Source organism: Cryptotermes secundus, unplaced genomic scaffold (genome assembly GCF_002891405.2).
Source record: "Cryptotermes secundus unplaced genomic scaffold, Csec_1.0 scaffold1182, whole genome shotgun sequence".
Taxonomy (NCBI): Eukaryota; Metazoa; Arthropoda; class Insecta; order Blattodea; family Kalotermitidae; genus Cryptotermes; species Cryptotermes secundus.
In genome coordinates this window covers 395,174-412,635 of record NW_019737098.1, presented here as the reverse complement: position 1 = coordinate 412,635, position 17,462 = coordinate 395,174, and the positions used below count along the sequence as shown (strand labels likewise).

General features: G+C 42.6%; 1 protein-coding gene across 7 annotated transcripts in view; it reads left to right on the top strand.

Annotated features, from left to right (window-relative positions):
- The window catches only part of LOC111870214, an 82,463-nt gene that overhangs the window by 43,796 nt on the left and 21,205 nt on the right, over nt 1-17,462 (top strand). For 6 of the 7 annotated variants that reach the window (XM_023862317.2, XM_023862316.2, XM_033753712.1 and 3 more), the window contains one exon: nt 15,905-16,043. In XM_023862317.2, coding sequence (XP_023718085.1) covers nt 15,905-16,043 — 139 coding nt within the window. Of the gene's footprint in view, nt 1-5,876; nt 5,898-7,408; nt 7,628-15,904; nt 16,044-17,462 lie in introns of those variants that run through there. The other variant, XM_033753716.1, reaches the window with a different exon arrangement.

The following is a 17,462-nucleotide window of genomic DNA, read 5'->3' as shown; positions in this document are numbered from 1 at the left end:
ATATATATATATATATGAGCAGCTGATTAGTTCTGTGAGCAATCCGTTTGTGCTTATAACAGGAGAACACCAACATCAACACCACTGTAGAAGAGAAAATTATTTTGGCACTGTGTAATACAATCCCGAGTGCACTTCTTAATATTGTTACGTGTGGGGAGTTTGCGCGCGACTTATAAGACGGGATTTGAATTGGACGATTGGATTTATTGACCCCTTATACATTTAACTCAGGACTGCAGGTAATTACAGCGCTATCGCTCATCTACACCATTTACAGTTCACCGTTGCACGTGCACTAGGATTCTCAGTCTTCACTAGTCTTATCCTGGCAACGTATTTATAACAATCTCACTATAACTTCAAATAACATATGAAGTCTTCTTTTCACAGCCTAGTTCCCTTCTTTCAATTATTCTGCAACTGCCAACTTAATTCAACGCTCATATCCGGTCAGGCTGGCGCCTCGAATCTCGACTCGACTCGACTTGACTCGACTCAACTACTTATCTATATTACCAAACACTTCTTTATAACCACTTTGCACGGATCACGCAGAACACAAAGACTCTATTGCTGAGGAGGCGTGTTTACCGTTGCGCTGCCTAGCATTGGACGTCCTATTATTGCGCGCCTTGGCTCCCGCCGGAATATGTTTACCGAGTCGTTGCCTGGAAGTGGGTCTAACAAAAGTATGAATTTATGGTAGTCATCGTGCTAAATAATTAAAGAAGCCGTGAAGATAATGTAAATGTGAACATGAGTGACGGGATGCGGTTGGCCCACCAGTTTTCTAATGTCGGGAGAACTAAACGCTTCCTTAGCTGGCACAAACAATGTCAGCATACATCCGCACAGCACAAGGCAACTGCCATGCGCACACGCATGTTTCAAAACTAAGTGTGATCTTACATGTCGCAGCAGAATCATGACACCGTCAGAGATTTTGTCTCCACTCAATTCTTGAGTCGAAATTAAACTCGTCAGTTCTAGCCTGTTCTTCGTCGAGAGGGCGGAAAGGAACATCGATGAACTCGACAAGCTAGTAAAAGTAAAAATGTAGAGCTATCCCTGTAACAGGCCGTGAAGGCCCATAGGGTTGTGAGACGTTGAGGGTCCCACATTTTCTAGAAAATCGGCTCAAATATGGCGGTAAGGTTGTCAGCTTTACGTGCCGGCCGCGCTTTACTCCCCAGGAAAATTATTTAATTCATTCCTGGTACTCATTTCTGTTAGAGGCTGAGTCGACCCCAGAGCCATAGTGCGGCTGGAAGGATTAGGTCACTTGAAAAAAATCCAATTACCTCATCGGGATTTGAATCCGCGACCTTTCGGCTAGTAGCGTAGTGCCTCAACAAACTACGCTACCGCGTGGCCCCTGACTCGACACGCTAATCAGATAATATTTCTTGTATACGTTCTCTGAACTCGGCCGTTAAAAGAAGACGAGGCCGCTTTCCTTGTGCCCCTATAAAAAACTCTCGAATATCGTCACAGAGTAAATAATAATGACCAGAGATATATGCCTAAATTTTGGAATTAAAACACGATGTCATTTATCTTTGTATGTGTTTAATATTTGACGACCATATATTTATTTATTTTCCGTATAAAAGGAGAGATAAGAATAATCCAAATCGGTTTATTTATTTACTGTTTTTTATTTGACAACCATAACTCAAATTTTACATCATCGAATGGTAGGATGGCTGTTAAATAAATAATTCGAAAAGTAGATGTAAGCGAGAGTTGGCCTAGTTTCAGGTGCTGAAGCGGCATTTATCTGGAGATTCTGAGGAAATTCACAAGAAATTCGATGAGAATAGTCGGTCATCAGCCGGAGGGTAATCCAAGTAAGAAATCAGCATAAAGCAGACTTCAAGCAGAGCCAAAGGATACGAATCGTCACAGTCACTCTCGTGAGAACCTCAGATCCTCACTGAATCTGATATTCATTTTTTACTGAGGTATTTCTGTTTTCCCGCTTGCCATCATCAACTGAATGAGCTTTATTTCATTTTATTTGTGGCTTATTATGGACCGTCTCTGTGGTCTAGTGGTCACAGTTCATGACTACAGATCCAGAGGTCCCGGGTTCGATACTCGGCGGTACCAGATTTTCTGAGGGGTATTGGGTCTGGAATGGGATGCACTCAGCCTCGTGAGGATAACTGTGGAGATATTTCAAGGAAATAGCAGCTCCGGTCTAGAAAACCGAGATTAACGGCCGTGGGGATACGTTGCGCTGACCACGCGACACCCTCTACCCGCTAAAGTTGGCACTGACTTCGCCGACAAGTGGCGGTCGCTCGGTCGGTATAGTTCACTTGCTGACTCAAGCCACGGAGATTTTATTTCATTTTATTTATGGCTTATTTAGCGATTCTCACAATAGCTATGGCGATATAGTGTTGAATTCTACGGCAAGCAGTGAAATACAGTGAGTGTGTGAGGAAGCGCGAGATCCCTTCCAAGAAGGAAACCTCAAAATACGATGCAGTTGATGACCCGGTCGTGATTCGAATCGGAGACCTCCCGAATACAAGTATGAAGCGTTGTCTGTGGAGCCAGCTTCCTCAATATAGATCCACTTATAATCTGTAGAGACTGTGATCGAACTGAACTCAGGATTTAACAGTGATCAACATGTGAATCTCTTGTCAGTACTTACCGTCTGCTTTCCATTTGGCATACCTCTTTGGTCATTATATTCGCTTTAGGCATTCTTCAGTCTTCACAAAGTAAAAAGAATGCCTTGTGTTGAAATCGTGTCTCTGTCCCTCTGCCCGTGACCTAATATCAAACCTGTGCACAGACGGCTTTGAAATTCGACATGCGAGTTAATCACTAAAAGTATTTAGAGAATACCAATTTTAGTCAAAATCGGGCATAAATGAACGAAAAATTGCATGGACACCTACATGTGTTTCGGGGTCCATCTCGAGCATAACTCCCACGTAAATATGAACAACCTCATTTATCGGAGCGAAAAACATTTCAACAAAAGTTGCAGAGAAAAATGAAATATGCATTTGCTCTCAGTACACTTTTCTGTGAGTCTTATGTATTTCCAAATAATGAAACAAGTTTGTTTTCCTCCCTGGAGAACCGTTGGACCGATCGTGGTAAAATGTATTATTATGTGCTTGACAAATTTGTCGGTCATGACTTTCCATTTGTCTGTCTGAAAGCTGATATTATCATCTAAATGGCTGGGCAGATTCTTTTAAATTCGGTACAACCAGAGTTTTACTAAAATTTATAGGGCAGTTCCGACGTTCAGTTACGTCTTCATCGTAGATGAAGACATTAATGAGCTTCTTATATAGAGGTAGGCCTTTGTGACAAGCCGTTAATCAGGTTTTATGAACAGATCTCAGTTAAACTTAACAAACCGCAAAGAACGCAGTTGTAAGTTTTGTGTACTGCACTATGAACACACTTACCTTTCTTAATTTTATATTGCTAGTGGGGTGGGAGTAAGTCCCTTGCACTGCGGTCACTTCTGGCCTATTATACCAGCCCCAGATGATAGGTGAGGGTGATTGTGCAGCAATTCGTGGAATGAAGATTGGCAGGGGAAACCGAAGTACTCGGAGAAAACCTGCCCCAGCGTCACTTTGTCCACCACAAATCCAACTTGACCAGACCCCGGGATCGAACCCGGGCCGCCGCGGTGGGAAGCCAGCGACTAACTGCTTGAGCTATGGCGCGGCCTCTTTCCTATCTTACTTCAACATACAGACCTCTTTCACAGTTTACATTGCAACTCTTGCTTTGCCATCTGTTGAAAGGAAAGTTATCTGAATAAGCTGGACAGTAATTCTCTTGCAGTCACGAAATTAATAATGGAATTGGATTCGCGTTCTAATAGTGAGGAAATCTTGGAGTCTTACACTAACCAGCAGTAACACAGGTCGTTATGTGACGAAATACTGTACATGCAATACTAAACACATTTCACGTCGACAGGATCAGCATATAAAAATACTGCCCCGAAACTCAAGTAGCAGCTGATAGGAAGATAATACCAAGCAAATAAGTTGTGCTACTTAAATCACATAAATAAAATAAACAAAGGCAGACGCATTAAAAATGCAACACCATACATGCAGAATAATTAAAAGGCAACATAAAGCACACGTCATGATAGTGGCATGCTAAGTAAAACCTCAGCACAAATAAATTCAACAACTTCTTGATTTTTAAATTTAAACATTTTCATTAGACTACTTAAATATCAGAAACTATCTATACTTCAAAAGCAATACAAATTGTTTCCTCCGTTGTCTTTACTCATAAATACTGTTATGTGAATACATTTAGTTACGTCGAATCCAGGTCGCGGGTTCAACCCCGATGAGGTCACTGGATTTTTTTTCAATTGACCTAATCCTTCCAGCCGCACTATGGCCCTGGGGTCCACTCAGCCTCTAACAGAAACAAGTACCAGGAATATTCTTGCCGCAATCTTTGAGCCGATTGTCTAGAAAATAGGGTACCTCAACGTCTCACAACCCAATGGGCCTCCACGGCCTGTTACAAGGATACGTTTATTGTTTTTTTACATACGTCGAATCCAACCTAATTAGAGATTTTTAATTTTAGTTGCAGTACAGCTCAATAAAAGTGTCTTTAACTTCTGTGTTTATCTCACCTGTTCCTGATCAGATCTGGTCGAAACATGTTGTAAACAAGGAAAACACATGTTTTTAGAATAAGAGTTTTGTGTGACGGTGAAACTTTCACTTGTCGAAATATTAGAGACAAAATCACATAAATAAAGCTAAGAGCCTGAGCAAAACTTCATACATTATTCAATTAATTAATTATTCGTGGATTTAGTAGTGCTCTGTCGCTAACGACGATATTGAATAATAATAATAATCGGACGTGCTTTCCACGAAGTTGTGCTGACCTGTAACTCACAAACAGGCTTCACAAAATGTGTTGATATATATATACAGGGTGTTTCACAACTTTAGCTCATAACTGCAGGAAGTGATTTCCTAGGTCTTTATGATCAAAAAAGTTCATATAAACATGTGTCCGATTTTGGACGGTTACGGAGTTATGACTGTTTTAAACTCAGAATAGAAGGTAACGATTACTGACNNCACACGAGGGCGTGTACGGGAATGAAAAAACGGTCTAACTCCGTAACCGTCCAAAATCGGACACATGTTTATATTAACTTTTTTGATCACAAAGACCTAGGAAATCACCTCCTGCAGTTATGCCCCAAAGTCGCGAAACACTCTGTATATACATATATGTATGTGCCTATAGGCCTATATATGCGTATTTCTAAACCGATTCCGTGGGCTCACCCAGCCTCACGTCCAGTCCGTACTGTAGATCCTTTTCCGGTTATAAAGTGACTGGAGCATGAAGCTGAGCCCTCACCTTCTCCTCGTGCAGAGATTAAGAATATGTGCAACTTTACTACATTATCCCCATAATGTTTTTTATTTATACGAGCACAGACTGAGAATCGCTGTAAATCGTTTTAATTCCGGGTGTCAGTAAAGTGGGGACGTCAATAGTATTACCATGTGCCTGAGTAAAACCAGCACTGGGCTGATCTTGTATCGGGCTACCCACAGTCCTAGCTACTCTTCGCACCTTCCGTATCCGTGATTATGCCTGCCCCCTCCATAGCCATCGCTGTCCTCAGGTCACGTGATTCCGTCTCATGAATTCGTCACTTCCGATTATGCCATCATCATCATTATTTTCTACTAACTACTACTATCATTATCTCTCCCCTCCATAATATTTAAATTCGCACAAAAATGGCCTTACTGCCGCCACAGAGTTTTAAAGCGTTGTCTCCCGCGACTGCTTAAATCAGTAAGGAAAGTGAGTAGGTCCTGAAGACAAGATGTGAACGTCAGGTGCCGTGCATTCGTTTCTAGAGCTACTGAAATGTGCCTTCGCGTTCCTTCGTTTTCGTTCTTAATTCTATAATGTAAGCTTGACAGGGCCGGTCACGGTAGCCGAGCGGTCTAAGGCATGCACTGTCTTCGCTCGCTTGGAAACCGGGATCGTGGGTTCGAATCCCACTCAGGGCATGGATGTTTAGTTTGTGTGTGTGCGTTTTTCTGTGTTTGTCTACAGGTAGAGGCCTTGCGACGAGCTGATCACTCGCCCAAGGAGTCCTACCGAATGTATAAGACCTAGAAAAACCGAAGTGAACGGAGAAGTTCACTAGGCCCACTGGGGCTGTAGTGCCAAGGAAAATAAAAGCTTGACAGGAGTTTTAAAATCATATTGTGAAATGGGTTTAATTAATATCTTAAGATATCGGATATCGAATTTTAGTTCCAAACGCTTTCAGATGCGATTCTGAAACGTCGACGACTGATTCAAGTTTAACATGTCAGAAATAATTTCGAAACAGCCTAATAAATTTAATTTAATCACTTCTGTAATTTTATTATTTGTAAGTTAACCAAACTGCTGACGAAATTGTCGTTGAATTGGTAGTTATAATCTTGTTAAAATTTGTTTCCTAATATTACACATGTAGGACGTACAAAGATTCAGCAATTCGATCACTTTTTTTGCTACTGACATGTACTGTAGAGAATTGTGGGAGATTAGAAAAGTATGAAAAAATTTGAGACGTTTAGTCTTAAGAATATCTGAATTTTGTAAGGGCCAATTACTTTTATGAGTTATTAAATTTTGTAACTTATTATGTTAATTTATATACCCGTAGAGAGCTGTTCTAAATTTAATGAGAATTTCTAAACATCTCTCATGTACAGTTTCATAATCAGTAACCATAAAATCCATATCTAGAAAACAGAAAACAATATTACAATAATTTTTAATCTTGCGAGCCATCTAATATGCAAATACGCAAACATGTTACAACATTCCATTCATTTCACGCTTATTGTTACATTGGCGATGAAGAAAGCGGTCACCGTTAAAACGTTCGAACAGTAATTTCCAGAGGCTCAGTGTTGTTGTCTTAGCTACAGCTTGTACAGTTTTAAACATTTAATGTTTGTCGGATGGTTCTGAGTTTCAGCAGAATCCACTGCAGTGATAATCAACACGGAACATCTGCATTTACGAATAGCGTTCAGTGTCTCAATTTCGTTTCGGATTATCTTACTTTGTATTCGAAATAAGTAATAGCTAATTATAATTGAAGCCATCTCTCGTGGCGCGAAAGAAGTGGATTCCAAAAACAGTCAAAGAACTTAGTTCTGAAGGATTGGCACGACATTTACTTGCCTTCGCTTTCAGCAGTGACACACTGACACATTATCAAAATTTTTAATTTTACTCGTGACAGTTACGCTGTCTCCACACACTCACAGATTTATTCTAGGATTATTACGTACTGTTGGTTCGCTCCGCTGCCATATTAACTTAGTTTACCCAATCACAGATACGCTTTCATGAGTACCGGCTGGAAGAGTCGCTTGCTGGACTTGACACAGTTCATATTGTTACATCAAGTTGCAGTATTATTTTGTGCGTCTGAATAACATTGTATTGTGAACTCATCGAATGATGAGGACAAAAAGTGCGAACTTTTTCCTTGTGTGGCTCACCTTGGTTCGAGTTTCAAATCCTGCAGGTGTGATTATTGTGGAAGAAGCGCCGGGTGAGTTTGTCTACTGAACGGTGGTATGTATGAACATGCCTTGTTACAATCTGTCGAAGTTTCCTTCCCTTCTTGCATGTGTCTAGACATTTTCACGGGTATTCTGAAACGCTTTTTAGAAAGTGTTTACCTTCTCGTTATAAATCTATAGTTGAAGAAAGCAGTCTTTTGGGATTTGGCACCGTGTATATGTGGTGTTAACCGACGTTTCGGAGGAACGTATCGCCTCCATCTTCAGGGTAGAAAAAAATATAAGAAATCTGCAAGCGAAGAGACCGTGAGAACCGGTAAAAGCAGACTCAGTCTGCTTTTTTAGGAAAACTTGTCTATAGGGAGGCAGAACGTCCTCTGAGCTAACCTGCTTCTTTTTACCAGCGTCCCCTGGCTTCGACATTACTCACTAAAATGGCCGTTTCCATGGAGAAAGCATATCGAAACAGAAGAATTGGAAAGGGGGGGGGACAACAATTTTCAGTTCAGAAATATTCAGTATTGTTCTCGGCCCTTTCTAGTGAGTTTAACTAATAGTTATTCTGGTTTCAGCTCTGAGACCACGAAGAATGTTACACACGAAACACTTAACTAGGAGCATACAGAATCTGCAAATTCCCTTCCTTTTCGTTGAGACACATGCACTGCAGCTACAGTTGACAGAGGTAATCAAGAGTAGGCATAACACACAACATGCATCGTAAATTGTGAATCTGGCCTAAACAAGAAACCTAACAGATGCTTTGAAAATGTGGCGCAGTACAAATATTTGGGAACGACTATAACAAAACAAAACTTGATTTCGGAGAAAATTAAGAGTAAATTAAACTCGGGTAATGCTTGCTACCATTCAGTCCAGAACCTTTTGTCTTCTCGTCTGCTGTCTAAAAACATAAAAATTAGAATATACAAAACTATAATTTTGCCTGTGGTTCTCTATGGGTGTGAAACTTGGTCTCTGACATTAAGGGAAGAACATAGACTGAGGGTGTTTGAGAACAGGGCGTTGAGGAGAATATTTGGACCGAAGAGAGAGGCAGTGACAGGAGGTTGGAGAAAACTGCATAATGAGGAGCTTCATAACTTGTACTCTTCTCCAAGTATAATTAGAATGATCAAGTCAAGGAGGATGAGATGGGCAGGGCATGTAGCACGAATGGGGAAGACGAGGAATGCATATAAAATGTTGGTGGGAAAACCAGAAGAACAGAGATCAAGAGATCACAAGGAAGGCCAAGACGTAGGTGGGTGGATAATATTAAAATGGATCTTAGAGAGATAGGATGGGGTGATATGGACTGGATCGATCTGTCTAAAAATAGAGACCAGTGGAGGGCTCTCGGTAACATGGTAATAAACCTTCGGGTTCCATAAAATGCTAGTGAAAACCTGCACAGCTGACATCTTCTCAAGAAGAGCTTAGCTTCATGAAGTTCGTTAGATAGCAGACCTGACTAATAGTAGAGATATTTCATAACATGGCGCCATAAATAATATTGTTGACAGCGGTCCAACAATTGAGGTATTGCTCGACGTAACCATATATTCTGTTGAGGAGTTCTATCTTCTTGGGTTATAACGCCATTTATACCGGTGTTTTATCCCAGAAGATGCATTATGTTGTTGACAGACACCATCTGCGAAGATGTTTCATACAGACAGACTTGACCTCCTCGTTATGCGTGCGTTTTACGCAGTTCATAACAATATAAAAAGCATTTGCCCTTTGTTTCCTTACTTCCGTTAAAGTAGTTCATTAGATTGATTAGTAACGGCACGGCAGTTAAGTTCACTGCTACTGTGACGTGAATATTCGAGCAATCTCAAAAATTATCTGGAAAGTCCCGTAAACATGCGGTCACTCTTACGTAACTGCCTTATTTTCATGTGTTGCTATACAAACGTACACCGCCACGCCACGCAGCCCTGCTTTGCCGTGCGTGTACTGGTTGCATCATACCTCCTCCTTATTCGGTAGGTCAGTGCATAGATTCTGCGGACCGGCTGTTCTGCTCTTGTTACCTTTCTCACTTAAGGTAAAGCTGTCCCTATAACCGGCCGTGGAGGCCCATTGGTTTGAGAGACGTCGAGACTGCCACATTTTCTAGACAGTCGGCTCACATATGGCGATTAGATTGTCAGACTTACGCACCGGCTGCCCTTTACCCCCAGGAGGATACCTGGCACTCATTTCTGTTAGAGGCTGAGTCGACCTGAGGGCCATAGTACGGCTGGAAGGATTAGGTCAGTCGTTTCATACCCCGGCGGCACGGGTTCGATCCCGGGTCTGGTCAAGTGGGATTTGTGATGGGCAGAGTGGGGCTGGGGAAGGTTTTCTCCGAGTACTTCGGTTTCCCGTGCCAATCTTCATTCCACCAATTGCTCCACAATCACCCTCACCTATCATCTGGGGCTGGTACAATAGGCCAGAAGTGGCCGCAGTACAAGGGACTTAGTCCCACCCCACTAACAATTAATTAATTAGGTCAGTCGAAAAATACAATGATCTCATCCTGAAGAGAACCTGCGACTTTCCGGCTTGTAGCACAGTGCCTCAACTAAGTACGCTACCGCGTACCCACAACTTTCTCACTTGAAAATGTCATTTGTTTCTTAGTCGAAATGTGCATGATGCGGATAGTGGTACTGATTCGTGTTTTAAGGTACTTGGTTCAAATCCAAATAAGCCTTAAATGTATATACCTTTCATCCACATCAGCAGTTTCAAAACTTTACAAAATTTTACAACTCCCGCGTCAGTTGACATGTCGATTCGAGCTTCCAAATTTGAATCGTGGATAATCAAATTACGGCAGTAATAAAAAGGAACCTTCCTGTCGGTATTCTACAAATTTCTTATTTCCTGCTGTAGCAGAACAGACAACACCCAAAATTATTGTGTACTGTACCGAGTGTACACGAGGGGCAGTACTTGTACTGAAAAGCGCAACTACCTCTTTATGCGAGTAGTTGTGAGTGCGGTTCGAACCGTTAATCCACAATATAATTACATGATTAGCTGTCATTTCTTTTGATATGCTTAAATACTGCGATAAATAATATTTTCCTGTAGAAGGGAGTTGGTCACCATTATCATCTTCAGCATAGTAACTAATATTTTCCATATTCTTACGTGAAATTTACTACATACTTTAAAATTTCCGTGTGGATGAGTTTAAAAATTCTTTTTTAAAGTCTACTTGAATGGTTCCCAAACTTTTTCAGGCCACCGCCCCCTTGTTTCCACAAACATATCCCCTGTGCCCCCCTGCCCTGCCTTATGAAAATAATTATTCAGAATAGCGGCTTGCAGAACCCAGTAATAGATGTATTCAAAATAAAATAAGATACCACATTTAGTACCTACTTCACTGTTAGTGAATGGGATGGATTGGCTGGATGAAGTGATACCGTTTTTCCAGTATTTGGTCTAAAGTCACTTCAGTCATGAATAAGGGAGCAACGCTCCCGGAGGAGCCCACCTCCANCCCCCCCCCCCCCCCCCCGCCGCTCCCTTGCCTCTTAGCGCCGCCCTAGGTAATCCCACCGCCCCCAGATGGCGGTACAGCCCCCTCTGGGAACCCCTGGTCTACACTGTAAAGGTAAAGGTAAAGCTGTCCCTGTGCGTAACTAATTAAACACTACGCCATAAGCGCGTATGAGGGAGTGGATGTATAGATCCACATTTTCTTGACCTCGGCCATAGCTGGAGGTGAATGGTCTACTTCACGCCCTAGCCGCTTTACCCGCGGGAAAAGAGCACCAATTGGATAAGAAATTTGGTGGGTCCGAGAGCCGGTCAGGGCGACATGGAGAAGAAAAAATTTTTGAACCTACCGGGACTCGAACTCCGACCCCTCGGTCGTCCAGCCGGTAGCGTAGCAAATTGTTTTTAAACGTGCGTTTTATCCATTTAATCACTGTGTGTCCTGACTCTGTCTGTGCCAAAAACACGTGTTTGGTTTATTAATAATCGACGCATCATGTGTTGCCGATAAAAATGTAGAATACTTAAGAGTGTTTTATGAAGACGTGATGCAACAGCTTATTCAGTATAGTCACAATGCCAGACATATCGAAATGTTTACTTGACTGGTCTTTCTTTAAAGCTCTCTATCTATTACAAAGTGTGATATCCAAAGTGAAAGTAACCCCGTCCCGGGCGGAGAACAGGTACTTCTGCTAATGTTTAACTACATTAGCCTTGTCTCCATGGTCAAAAGCAGTTTCCTGATAGAGAAATCTTTATTTCCTTCCTGACGATAAACTCGGAGGGTAAGAAGAATTATTACTTTCAATTGTTCATTTCAGAGACCAGTTCCTATTGTTTTGCTAGTCATTAGTCGCCTTAATTGCTTAAAATGAAACTTAGGGGGAAATACTGTATATGCTAGTCGTGTACAGCTGCATGTCCCCTCTAGAACATTTTGTGCCAACGAAACGTCCTTCTGACTCACGTCCATTATTAAAATTAATCTGATTTCCATGTCCGGCCTTGAATCTGAGCTGTATATCCCGTTACGCGGACGCCGTTTCGTGAACATCTGCCCAAGTCCCCTCATTACAGTCCCTTCAGACTGGTTTAGGATTCGCGATGCAGCAGAACAGGGATGTCAAACGTCCTCTATGTTTGCAGTGTTAAATTTCTTCACTGCATACTAATTCAAGCATGCCAGCAATTTGTAGGGAAAGTATACGCACATGTTGTGTTTATTTGTGAATCATTTAACGATTCTGTCGATATCTCGCACTATAGAACGCCGAATGGTAGGATGACTTGAATGAATTAGGAAGGATATGGTAGGATCAGTCCTCCCGTCCATGCCACACCATTTTATTTCTCTAAGATAATTTTTAATGTTGTCACGTGTCCGGGGTTTTGCGTGACAAATAAGACGGGTTTTGGATTAGATGATCGAATTTATTGGACCTTTATACAACTGGTTACAACAGTTCTGTCAGTGCCATCTTCCGACTGGACACTCCGGGGGAACTGTTCTGACTTCCAACTGAACTCTTACACTGCTCCGTTCTACTCCGTTCTACTCCCTCAATTCTGATCTGTACTACGACTGATTGTGCCCTCTTATAACTCCTCGGCATTGACCCCATGGAGAACGCCGTCTTCTGTTGTCAAGAATGCGTGTTTCTTCGTCCGTTACCTAGCAATGGATGCCCTATTGTTGAGAGCATATGCTTCAGGGGTGTGTTTACCGGGCCGCTGCCTAGCAGTGGGCATATGTGTCAAAATATTGTCACGTATGCGAGTACAAGTTGAGTGAAAACGGGGTTTGGATTTATAATTGGATTTATTCTCCTTTTCCAAGGGCTATGCTTGTGACATCTGTGATTGGCCTCGCCTTCCTTCCCCGTGACTCAGTTATCAGGGTGACTTTTCTCCAACTGCTCCCGCTGCTCCATCCTTAGAGCCTCTCATCCCGAGCGGTTCCCTGATACGGTGCGAACCTGTCCAGGTGTATTTCTGAAGGCTTTGCTTTGGACTTCCCTTCTTTCGTTTCGGAGGAAGCCGACCCCTCCACAATGTCCAGTCACTAACTTCCTGCAACCCGATGGAAATCAGGACTGCTCGCTTCACGACCTCCAACTGGTGAGTTTGTCTGATGGCCTCGTATAGCGCCTTCTTGCTTCCCACACGAAGCTCCGTTGTTGAATTTCGTTTGCATCCGTCGTCTCTTCTCGAACGTTGTTTTTGTGTGTGTATGCGTGTGGGGGGGGGGCTCCTCGTAAAACTAAGTTCTTTGTCGGGCCTTCGTGACCGCGTCCCTTAACGCCGTGCAGGAACGGTACGGCGAGTCATCAGTCTGCGGACGGCGGCCTACTTCTTCCGGGCCCCACCATCGCCCTGGCCGGCGCCTTACGGTTAGATACCGGTTCCCATGTCGGTCCTCCAGTGCCCCTACAGTTTCCACTTCGGCCTCTTCATTTGGGATTTCAGGGTGCGCCGCTACGGCTCCTAACTTTTCTCGATTGACCACCAATTTTTCTGCACAGGCCTCTGTTCGTTGTATCCAGGCAGCCATCTTGGCTGTCCTGTCGTTGGTTGGCCTCTGTTATGGCTCAGTGGATATCCACCTAAGAGACGAGTGTACCTCGAGGAACCTCAAACTTCTCATTATTGGCCTCTATCTCTTAGCTTCCGTCTTTTATTTACTGGGGTCTATCTTGGCATCCATCTTTTCTTCGTTGGCTTCCATCTTTTTAGTTGTTCTGTATCATGGCTTTCAGCCTTCCTATGGCGGCTACAAATCCGCCATAATTATCCATCTCCTGGGTTCAAATCTGACAACTCAATCCCATCCCATTTCTGGCACCGGTAGTCATAAGTGTCAGTGTGAGTATAGAACACTTCCCCCCCCCTTTGGCACTACAGCCCCAGTGGGCCTAAGCCTATCTCCATGAACTCCGTTCACATAGAACACTTACAGATCATAAATACAAGTAACCAAAGAACGAACGCTAATTCACACACACTCTGCAGTTCACTACGTTTATGAGTGTGACTGTAGACGGGGTTTAGATTGGTAATCGGATTCATTGAACTCTTACAGTTCCGTGACTACAAGTAATTGTAACCGTTTCACTAATTCACACACTTTACAGTTCATTAGAGCACACACTTAAGTCTTCTCGGTCTGCTGTGTCTTCACCATTTTTCTGGCAACGGCTTCCAACGAAGAGGTTCCCCTTGCTCTGGGTTTATGAACTCTCCCCATGCCTCAGCTACTAGCCTCTAACAGCAACAGCTGACAAGGAGTGAACCTCAGCAGTCCTCTAACTCACTCACTCACTGACTCATTATTTGGCCTGCTTATAACATCTAAGCACGGATCGTACAGAAAACACCGTCCCTCTATTGCTGTTTACGGTCCTTTGCCTAGTACCAGCCTTTCTCTAGTTGTTCGTTTCGCGGTCGTTGCCTAGCAACAGGTCTACAAACCACAGTATTATCCTCCCACCTACGTCTAGGTCTTCCTGTTGGTCTCTTTCCTTCTGGCTTTCCCACTAAATCTCTAGGTGCATTCCTCTTCTCTATCACGAGTGCTACATGCCCTGCCAATTTCATCCTCCTTGACTTGAGTCTTTTAATTATATTTGGCGGAAGAGTGCAAGTCATGAAGCTCCTCATAATGCAGTTTCTCAGGCTTCCTTTTATTTCGCCCCTACTCAGCACAAATATTCTCCTCGGCTCTCTGCTCTCAAATACCCTCAGTTTATGTTATTTCTTTAGTGTCCACAAGAAATGCTGGCGAAATTATAGTTTTGCATATTTTAATCTTTACGTTTTAAACAGGTGGCGACTGGTTTCACCTGGTTCAGGAAAGGGACCAGTGGCGGGCTCTAGTGAACACGATAATAAAGCTTCGGGTTCCGTGAAATATTGGGAAATTCTTGAGTAGTTTAGAGAATGGTGGCTTCTCAAGAACGACTCGGCTTCATGGAGTTGGTTAGTCAGTTAGTTAGTGGAAGGAAGTGGTCTTAGCCTAATTTAATACAGTATCCCGACATTTGCCTAGAAGGGCTGAAGAAAACCAGGAAGAAATTTCAGCCAGGATAACTGTTGTCCCGGACAAGATTTGAACCCGTCACCTCCCAAAGCATTACTGCTTTAGCCAACTGCTCGGTTGCAAGGACATATTTGAACTACATGAAAGTACTCTTAATACTTGCATGTTGAGGATATTTATAACTTGTAATCTTTCCCACGTACTGTTAGTGCGATGGAGGATGAGATGGGCGGGGCATGTAGGACGCATGGAAGAGATGAGGAATTTAAATTGTAAACGGAAATCATGGAAGGTAGAGCTCGCTGGAAGACACAGGCTTAAATGGGAGAAGAATATTAAAGTGCTTAATAGGGGTTGCAAATGTTGACTGAATTAATCTAGCTCAGGATAGAGACAAATGGCGGGCTGTTTTGAATGCGTTTTATTAACAGTTGGTCTCCACATAGACGAGGGACTTCTTGACAAGTTGTGCGACTTTTGACTCTCTAAGAGGGTTTATACTCTGTGGAGTTGCTTTTTCTATATATACCAGTTAATCTTCAGGTTTGAGTTTCTATAGATGGAAGGACAAAGCTGGCTAGCAGCCCAGATGTGAGATATCAGTTGAATATTTACGGTTTTACACAGATAACGATGTGTTGTCGTTAAGACATATGTAAACTGGCGACATGGACCCTTAAACAAAATAATTTCTCTATAATATTCATAGACAACCTAAAACACACACACACTTGACGCTTGACGCTTGTCTTCGTTCCAGCGTGCTTCCGGAGGTTACTGACAGGCAAGCGGGTGGCAGAACAGCACATCAGGAGGTCCCTGCCTTCCCAGACTGCAGACCTTTGCCGAGAGGAGTGTTCTACAGAGAAACATTTTGTCTGTGAAGGATTCAACTACAGGTAATAATGGGGAGCAATGGGTGTAGAGACAAACCTCTGTCCATTGTAAACCGCGGCACTAGAAATGAAAACCACGTTTGTTAGAATATCTCGATTTGGAATCATCTAATGTATGTTGCTGGCCACACAGAACTCTTCTTGATGGCGCTGCATAGAATGTAGCTGGAAAGTGAAGTGAAAATAGCCAACGCCAAATCTCATGCTCGATGTAACTTGAGAACGCATGTGCATATGAAGGGTGAAGACATGGGTTGCAGCTTAAGGTCTTCAGTGGAGGGATCCTCAGTCTATTTGGTTCTTTGTCCGAAATACTTAAATGCGAATATCAGGAGTCGGTGTCCTATATATCTTTGCCTTCAAGTTTCAACTCACGAACCGCTTGTTTCATTTTATTTGGAATATGGAAGAAATTACACTTCAGTAGAAGGAATCTGATATGCCTCTTACCGAACGTTGCAATTGCTTTCTATTTGAGAGATCTCTTGTTCAAATGTAGATCCAGAAACCGGCTAGCCTTCCCCAGACTTTCCTGTCAAATGCCAGAACGGTTCATACAAAATATTAAAAATAACGTGTCTTGACGAATGAACCAGCTATCAAGCACTGGTAACAGATGCGAGTATGAAGGGGTTACCATCGGAAAACAATATACTTAATGTATTTTTTTATTGCTAGTGGGGTGGGACTAAGTCCCTTGTACTGCGGCCACTTCTGGCCTATTGTACCAGCCGCAGATGTTAAGTGAGGGTGATTGTGGAGCAATTGGTGGAATGAAGATTGACAAGGGGAAACTGAAGTACTCGAAGAAAACCTGCCCCAGAGCCACTTTGTCCACCACAAATCCCACTTGACCAGACCCAGGATCGAACCTGGGCCGCCGCGGTGGGAAGGCAGCGACTAATCGCTTGAGCTATGGCGCGGCCTCAATACTTAATGTAAGAATAAGTTAAGACTCAAGGGAATCTGATATAGACCTCCGGTTGGCCACGATGAATTTCGTTTATACTATCTGATTTTAATGTTGATTGTAATTTTATTATAAAACAGGCAATTCGATCGAAATTTCAGGAAGTTATTTTACCCCATTGTCAGATTAGACCACAGTCGCTCCCTTCCACGTCCTCTTCAGTTCAAAGTTCTCTATTCAGCTTATCATTCGACACTACATAAACTTAGCAATTAAAACTTCATTAAATAGACAAAGAATAAATAGTATTGTAATTTATTTTCAAAGAAAAGGAGAAATCCAATCTACTACACCTATATTAATAATAGAGTTATATGACTTTTAATTACTGTTATCTTTAATGAACGTCTACCGCCTCAGTGGTTGCTGGGCTATGCTACAAGCCGGAAGGTGGCGGGTTCAAATTCCAGTGAGGTCATTGGATTTTTTTCAGTTGACCTAATCCTTCCAGC